This window comes from Arachis hypogaea, chromosome 20, assembly GCF_003086295.3.
Source record: "Arachis hypogaea cultivar Tifrunner chromosome 20, arahy.Tifrunner.gnm2.J5K5, whole genome shotgun sequence".
Lineage (NCBI taxonomy): Eukaryota > Viridiplantae > Streptophyta > Magnoliopsida > Fabales > Fabaceae > Arachis > Arachis hypogaea.
The window spans coordinates 15125707-15135117 of NC_092055.1; the positions used below are offsets into that span (position 1 = coordinate 15125707).

Sequence of the window (9411 nt, forward strand, 5' to 3'; positions counted from 1 at the left end):
GTAAACTTCAACATTAATTTCATTATTCCAGAAAAGACATAGACCGCCAGACATCCCCCGGGATTCTACACAAAAGGATTTATCAAAATGTAACTTTCTCCTAACTCTATTGAAATATTCTTGTTTAGCTCTAGTTTCCATCAAAAAAACCATGGCGGGTTTTATCTGTCTACACAGATTAAACAATTCGGATACTGTTGCAGGAGCCGCATCCCACGACAGTTCCAACTAATGACACTCATGGCTGAGGGTGGGGCATGTTTAGGCCCGCCTCCTCATCCTTGTGTCCATATTCACCAGTAACATCTTCATATAAACCCATTATGCCATCATTTCACCTCCTTTGACTAGTTCCCTTCTGGTTCTCTTACTTGTCTCTTCTTCGCTCTCTTGATCATCAATACTTGTCCCTGCTCTTGTTATCTCTTGCTGCCTAATCTCTTCCCACTTTCTCTTGATCTTCAGCTTTTGGTTGATGCCATGCACCAGCTCTATCACCAATGCCTCTGGTACCTTCTCCTCCTTGCTGGTTCGTGTCTTATCATCATCGTCATCATCACTCGAAAGTTCCACAAAATAATACTCCCCTATTTCAGTTCCATGCACTTGTGTCTTCTTTCCCTTTTTTCCTATTATTTTAAGACAAGTATTCTTTTCTGCTGATCTGTTTAGTGAAAGGCTTTGACCCATTATATTGAAATTTTTATTATTATTTGCCCAGCCCACTTTCATAACCTCCATCTCCAAGGCCTTCTTTCCTTTTAATATTTCTATGTCTAGCTCAATTTGCTTCATTTGAGACTTGTGCTTCCCACTTAGGCCCAATTGGTTAGGCCCAATATATTCATTAGCTCTTCTCTTCCTTTCATCCTCTCTAGATCTTTCTTGAAAGGGGTTCTGACAACTCATAACATCAGCCTCTTCTGCTTCATATCCTCCTTCTACTTCCATTCTTCTGTCTCTACTCTGTCCGTTCTTGCTTTTCCAATAAGTCATATCACCCTTTCTAGTCACATTCTCTTCATCTAGCCCTTTATTTTCTCCAACTGTAATTTCTTCTTCCATGTGTCTCAATCTCTGTCTTTTATCTGTATCATCTACCCTCTCTTGGTTGTCACTAATCATACTAGCTTCTGCAAACATACCATGCTGCTGATTTGACCCTATCTCATCTCTTGGCTCCTTTTGCTTGGACTCTCCATTCCATAGGCTTTCTTCACGCGCCTCCCAAATCTGGTTCTCCCTATCACTGTTTCTTTGCTTCTGTAATTGAATGCCAAACCTTGCAGCTAAAGCAGCAATCGGTCTTACTCCCGCAACTGAAAGATTTGGACCATATCTTGGTAGTTCTGGATTTTCAACTGCCATAGCCATTTCCATTTTGCATACTCTCCCATCATGACCAATCCTTCCACAATTATAGCAGTAATCACACAGCTTTTCATACTTTATCTTAGCCCACGAATAATTTCCTTCTCTTCTTTAAAACCAAAATCCAGTTTTTAGAGGAATAAGGGTATTTAACTCTACCCTTATTCTTAAGAAGGTTCTGAGTAAATTTCTTTCCACAAAAGGATCCTCCACTTCAATCACTCTTCCCACAGCAGCTCCTATTTTTTTAGCATTCTCTCTATTTATCTTATCTAGGGATAAACCATGTATTTGAATCCAAATAGGAAGAAGATCATAATTTACCTCATACTCAGACACCTTGGGTCTCCACCATTGCAGGCTCAGCATATGTCCCAACACCCTCTATGGACCGTCATTGTAGATCCTCTTGATTGCTGAAATTGAAAATATAAGACTCTGTTTCTGTGTTGGAGATGACCAAACCTTGAAGGTTACCCCACATTTTGTCTATGGATTTTTTAACTGTTGTTGCATTTAGATTTTTGCTTGTTAGTACCTTTCCTACTAGTTTTTGATTTGCTGGTGCTTTCCTAGCCTCTGCATTGTCTTGCAGTTCTAAAACATCTCCTCTATAATCCTCTCTTGTGGGATTAGACATTGGCTTCACCACCACACTCGTCTTTGGTTCCAGACATAAAAAAGTGATTGTAGACTTTAAAGATGTTGGTAACGTGTTTGAAGTGGAATGACGAGATCGGATGAAGCTCCGCTAATAGGAGGAGCACCGTATTCTTCTTAAGGTCACAGCTCTAGCTACCTAGAGAGAAACAGCTCTCCTTACGAGAGAAAAGCTGGTCTCTGTCTGAAAATTTTAAAATTCTAAAAATGTACCAGAGCTGAGGCCCAGAGTTTATAGGAGGCATGCTATAGATTTTCTGGTAAAATTCTGCAATAATACTGATTATGGAGGTTTTGCAATCCAACAACAACTTGAGAGCATCGCCATTTCTTGCGCATATGCTTCTGGGAAGTAGGGGTGTGCATGGGTCGGGTGAAACCGGGTTTGATGTGACCCAGATCCGACCCAAAATATACACCGGACCTGTTTATTAGACCTGAACCCAGCCTTAGACCTGATGAAACCTATATACTTTCGGGCCACGATTATACTGGGTGAAAATCGGGCCGCTAACATTATATTACCTTGATACTTTCTTATAAGCTAGCATGTGAAAATATCCAAATTTTCAAGACTCTAACTATTATTTGACATGGTAAAATTCATTTAGAAAAATATAACAAGAACCAACTCTTCTCTAAAATTAAAGCATATCCATAATCAATACTAATATTGTCTAATAACACCAAATATTTAAATCAATACAAATAACACAATATTATGCATTTGTCTAAAATCTTATGCATTTTAAACATAAAACATTAACTTATAGTCTTATAATAACTAATAAAACAAAATATTAAGGTTTACAATACTTAAATTTCACATAAGAATAACTATCATCCATCACTAATAACACAAAATATTAATTGTGTATGATGGCTGGGCCACCGAGCTGAGTTCGGGTGACCCGAGCCTTGGCCCAGACCCGACCCGAAATAATGACCGGGTCTATTTTTGAGACCTTTACCCGGCCCTAGACCCGGTGAAATCACACCAAATTAGCCCCTACAGTGTTCGGGGCCGAACCAGGTTTTCGGGTCGGGCCGGGCCGGATCTTCGGACTAGGCTGGACCATGCACACCCCTGCTGGGAAGGGATGGAGTGGGAGAGCAATTATCCCCTTTCCCAGAGTTGGACCTCACTAGAGGCATATTCCAAGTCCAAATCCAATCTAAATTGGATTAGAGTACGCTTTCTCTATATTTTATCTATAAAGCTAAATTGGACTCAGCTATGAAAAGACAAAAATTATATTGGATTCTCACTAAAGATTTTCATTTTAAATAATGAAATTTTGGTGGTAAATTTTTATTTTAAGCAATAGCATAGAAAATATTAGTTTAGTCTTAATTAATTTTTTTATTCATTGTAATTTACATTTAAAATTTTACTTAGGATTTATATTTTTTTTCCCCGCAACCTTAAGGGTAAGATTGTTTTTAAAGGGAAGAGTAGTGTTAGGATTAGTATTGAGTCTATAACTCAACTAAAATATTATGTCATAAATAAGACTATGCGATAATAGTGTCGATATGCATCATATAATTGAAAATTCTAATTCCCTTCTTCGACCCTAATTCAAGAGATCTTTATTCTATTTTCTTTGATTTTTATATAATTTTCTATATTTCTTGATATAATATCGTATCATTTATCCATGATCAAAATGTTGAAAATTATTTTTAGCGACGGTCAAAGTAAAAAAAAAAAATATCATAAGTAATTTTCATAAATATTATTAACAGTCCGAAATTGTTGATAAAATAAATTTGTATTAGTGACATCTTATTCGTTGGTAATAAGATTTACCAAAATTAAACTAGAAAATAAGTTAAAGTTACAAACATTAAAACTATCCCTAACAATTAATAAATATTTCTAATTGATTAATAATATAATTTTATTGTAGTTCAGCCACCGATAATAATGTTTTTTTTTCAGATCATATTATTTACATTAATAATATATATTAACTATATAAATCAGAATAAAGAGATAACGAGTATCTGAGATTATGTACCTCCCTTTCATATTCTGTTATTTATAATATTATTTTCATATAGAAAAGTTTACGGGCAGTAATTTTTGTATTTTTTAGCCAGCACTTAACCATCAAAATAAAAGTGAGTGATCTCCTACCATTAGATGTAATCTCACATCATTAAAAACACTATTAATAGTTAATTGATAATTACAAAACACCAAAATTGCTCCTAGCATTCCTCATTTTCATATAACAGTTTCATATCCTTTTAATTTACCTTGATGGTACATTTTTCTAAATTTTTGGGATTATATTTCAATGCTAAAGATTCCATATTAATACAACGATCTTTCGAGTTTAAAACCGTAACTTATTTCATGAGCCTTGGGGCTAGTACAAAATAATGCCCCAAACTCAGATGATCATTAAAATTCATTCTCTTCCGTAATCTACTCCACACGCATTTCTTCTCCATCTTCTCCACCTTCAATTTTGCTATTTTTCTCCAAACTATTTTCAGCACAACTTCTTACTTTTTTCAACTTTCTTTTTCAGGTATGTTTTACTTTTTCTCATTCTGATCAGAAAAAAGGATAACAAGAAGATAAGAACTCAAATTGAATAAAAAAATATATTAAAATTGAAATAGAAATAAAATAAATAGATTGAGAGAGGAGGTGGGTGGTTGATGGCTTCTGGGAAGGGATGGAGTGAGAGAGCAATTACCCCCTTTCTAAGAGTTGGACTTTAAAGCTTCTCCGAAGGGATGGAGTGGGAGTGCAATTATTCCCTTTCCCATAGTTGGACTTTACTAGGGACATAGTCCAAGTCCAAATCCAATCTAAATTCAATCAGAGTTGCTTTTTTTACATTATATCTATCAAGCTAAATTGGGCTCAGTATGAAAAGACAAAAATTATATTGGATTCTCACTAAAAATTCTCACTATCAAAACTGACTTGAAGATTCCGAGGAGAAGAGTTAAACCATTGCATTGCTGTGGCTGAGGCATGTGGTTCAGTGGCAAAAGTATTTGCTTCAATCCAAAGCCACACAAGTTCGAATCCTAGCAGTGGCTAGGTTAGTGTGGGTGGGTATGTGAGTATGTAACCTAGGATTGGGGATTGTCCAATCCATCGAACAAAAAAAAAAAAAAACATTGCATTGCTTGTCACAAAAAAAAAAAACACAAATATTCTCAACTTTGTATATCTTAGTAAATAATTTATTTTGTTTGCTTAAAAAAAATCTTCATAACAACGTTCTTTATTTAAATAAAAATTATTATTTTTCAATTTTTGTATTTTTAAAAACTTGCCATTCTATGCCTGCTTTGTGTATTTTCACTGACAAGACAACAAAATAATTACAAATCATTGGCATCTAAAGGATTAATATTAGAACTATTATTAGGACTTCTGAATGTAAGTTATACATCTTCCTTTTTTTTTTTTCATTTCATTAGTTTTTAAACCTAAATTCTCACATTCTGCCCAAATTTATCACTAAGATACTCTTAATAGCTTGATAACTTGCAACTCCAAATAAAGTTAATGAATTTGTGTGAAATAAATGTATGGATATTACAACAAATAATTTGTACAACAGTTCTAGGAATCTCTTGAACTGATAGTGATGCCATTGCATTTGTGATCAGCAACATAAAAGTGGTGTTTCACTCTCAAGAAATATAAAAGTCATGTTATGTCTACAGATATATAAGAACAAGACCATGAGCAGCATTGTTGTGCATGGCACCTTTTCCATTAACCAATCCCACAAATACCACGAATATTTCGGAGCTCATACAGTCATCGGCTGCTTCGTAACTAACGAAGCAAATAGATCCCAGCAACAGATTCATCCTTTAACCCTGGCATTGGCACAGAATGGTATAGAACAACACAAACTTTGAGAATTACCAGCCATAATCAGAGATACCACACCAAATGTGGGCATCCAAAGGCAATATGTAGCAGAGAAACAGAAGAATGGTAAATTACGCTGAGCTCCTTGACACGAGACTCAGGAGGTAAGCATCACATTATATAAAATACATGAATATTGAGGGTCATATAAAAGGACAGCCAGTGCACAAACATCCCGCGACCCGCGGTAATGCAAGGTCCGGAGAAGGGCCACATCCAAAGAGAGTAATATAAGCAGCCTGAGCCGATAATTATATCAGTGGCTGATTCCACGGTTTGAACCCGTGATCCACTGAGACAACTCAGTTGTTGCTCCAAGGATCCCCTTCATTGAGCATGGTATAAAATATACTCTATTTCCCCTTTGGGTAAATTATACTTGCAGCAAAGAAAATAAAAAAATATATATATACATGGAAACTCACTTGGACTTTTCTTTTGTACCTCCCTCAGACTCCTCAGTTTCAGTAGAGCCCAAGGCCGTTATCTTTCCAAAGGACTCCTTTGCATCTCCAAAGAAGTCTTTCACTTTATCAAGTACGGTTTTTAGCTTATCCGGTGTTGGAAGCTTCAAAATGGACATGCAAACCACAATACATGTTAGAGGAAAATCATCAACAGAGTTTGTTAGTTAATTTTTTTGGAACATTAAGTTCTAAAAATATTAAAAGTAGGAAGTATATGGCTATATGGTTCAATGTAAAATACTAAAATCATTTCAACATGTTTCATCTCCAAAAAAGACTCTTATGCAAGAAAACATGTTAGAATAAGTCTATTCATGTGCTTCCATTTGACAATTTAAAATTTTGGGGGAAAGTGATTTAATAATCATGACACATAAAGTTTGTAATATAGACTATCTGGCAATCATTGATCTACTTGCTTAAACCTAAATCTTTGAGTGTTAATGATGTTTCCAATTTTTTGCAAATCCATCAATACAAACAACTAGGATCCTCACTTTCCATCTTTAAGAACATGTGCTATCTAATGCAGGAAGATTGAAAATTTAGATGAAAATACCAAAGTACTCTGTTCGAGAAACATTAAAAATGATAACATCAATAACAGTAGTAGTAGTAAAGAAAATCTTGTGAATGTTCACCTCAACAACATCCGACGTAGAAAGTGCAGCTCTTATATTGTTATTCTCCTGCAAATTCAGCATATTGATAAGTTAGATAAACAAGCAGGACTCTTCCTTTCAAAGATTGTGAGATGTTCACTTCCAACACTAGAAATATTTAAAGATGGCCTTAAAATATTGAGGCATATAAACAAAGTATAAGGACATTACAACAAGTTTGTAGCCGTATCTGAAATCAGTGGCGTCCCGCAGCACAGCATGCTGCTTGAATGCAGTTTTCTGTATCTCCTTCTCATCCTATTTAAATTCAAACATGCAATCAGCAATGAAGAAAGCATATTGTAATTAAGCATAGAGGAAACTGAAGGGGTTTTAAGAGTAGTTGTGAGTTCATTTTACTCCCGGACACAATGAATTGAGGTTTCGAAGGGGCAAAAAAGGGTCATAAGTGTAAAACAGACTCATACAGTTACTTGTTGAACTCTTCTCTTTCTCCCCCCTGCTAAAATCTCAGCTCACAATCACGCTTTAGAGGCGGAACCGCAAGTCAAACTTGAAAAAAGATTCATTAAGAAGTCAAGAGTTGAGGGTTCAGAATGTCATAACAATCCACTTCAAAATACAGTATTCTGCTTTACTGAGGTTAGTTAAGATCATATAACTCACCATTCTTCTATGAACATCAAATATGTAAAGGTGAATTCTATGGTGTCTGTAACTTAGTGTTTAACTTTTGCCTAATTTATTTTTTATCGCAAATTTTGAATATTTAATAATTATTTACATTTATACTTTTAAAATTAAATATTAATTTTTAACCCTTTTTTGTAAGTTAGACAAACACTTTTAAGTGGCCAATATATAAAAGTCATGCAAAGTCTCCAATTTAAATGATATGAGTCACGTCCACGTGACATAAAGACATGTCATATTAATGCCACGTGTTACAGAATGATTGGTTATTTCATATCATGTTATGACATAATCAATTATTTTGTAACACGTGGCATTAACACGTCATGTTACCTTGACACGTAATTAAACACGTCATCATCTAGCTATCATAAAGATCTGACCTAGTGGGGTAACTTTTAGGACTAATATGATTAATGAACTCTTTCTAAAAGGAGCTATTTTTAATAGACAATTTGAATATTAAGGCTATTGTAAAATTCAGTCTCATACCAACACCGCCAAATTTTATAATAATAATAATAAATAAATAAGTACAAGGAAAAAATGACTTACTTTGTAAATAACTGCTGCAAGATTTCTATCAAGTGTATCTTTGTATATATACTTGCCAAGAAAATTATCCTTTGCTGCAACCATGATTTTGGCAGTGGTGCCACCCGTTACTATGCTGAGAGGGTACCATATGTACAGCTAAAAATAATGACACATAAGTTATTTAATTGAAGAAATGGAAAAGAGTATTAGTTAATTAAACAAATAAAATAAAATGAATTACGTCAGCCATGCGAATGAAGATAACGAATTTGGGGTTTCCATCGTCCTCGAGCTTGGGCAAGGGAGGAGGAGGGGGTCGCTGATACTGGCGAGCCATCATTCCCTTTTTACCCTTGGCTTCAACAACGAAGAATGCGCTGCGTCGTTGAGGAGGCTTGGGGGTATTTCGGGAAGTAAAAAGAGAGTGCCTAATTGGTGAAGCTGAAGCTTCGTCGTGGAGGTTGAGCCTTGAAGCTGAACTCGACGGAGGAAGCCGTACGAGCGCGTTCAGTGACATCGCCACTTCCATTCTTTTGAAACTAACTAAATAGTTGTGATGGTTGATACTTGATAGTATTAGTATTGATGGATAGGATTAGAAAATAGAAAACACAGGTGTTTGTGTGCTTCACTGCTTCTAGACTCCCCACTACAGAAGGCCCTTTTCTTATCCATTTTTTTTTTAATTTATCTTTCTTTACATTTTTATTAATAAATTAAGGAAAAACCCAAAACATATGTTTTTAAATAAAGTTTGTGAAAAGCTTTAATTTAACAATTGTTTTGATGCACTTTTAGTAAAATAGTTTTACATATAAATTTAATTATATATTATGTCTCAACAAAAATAATTATTTTATATTAAAAAAACATGTATAATTGAGCAATTTAATAAAAATAGTTTATATTATTTAAACTTTTTTCTTAGCTTTTTAAAATTTAGCTTATCTAAAATTAGGACATTTATAAAATAAAAAAAAATATTTTTTATTATCAAAGATAAGAAATTTAAATCTGCAATCTCTTAGATGAGTATAAGGAGACTATCCCATTTGAATTATAATTTATTGACAAAAAAAATATATTTTAGTAATATATGAATTTATAATTTTAATTATTTGTGAGATTTGTGATCTTAATTTAG

The 9411-nt window shown here is 34.4% G+C and overlaps 1 protein-coding gene across 1 annotated transcript; it reads right to left on the reverse strand.

The window, feature by feature from the left end:
• Positions 1-5564: 5564 nt before the first annotated feature.
• LOC112784337 (protein HHL1, chloroplastic) lies at positions 5565-8980 on the reverse strand. The gene is made up of 6 exons (XM_025827492.2): positions 8509-8980; positions 8286-8423; positions 7248-7334; positions 7056-7103; positions 6373-6515; positions 5565-5892 (listed from the first exon to the last, which is right to left on the reverse strand). The coding sequence occupies exons 1-6, from the start codon at positions 8794-8796 to the stop codon at positions 5880-5882; spliced, it is 717 nt and encodes a 238-aa protein (XP_025683277.1). The 5' UTR covers positions 8797-8980; the 3' UTR covers positions 5565-5879.
• Positions 8981-9411: the final 431 nt, after the last annotated feature.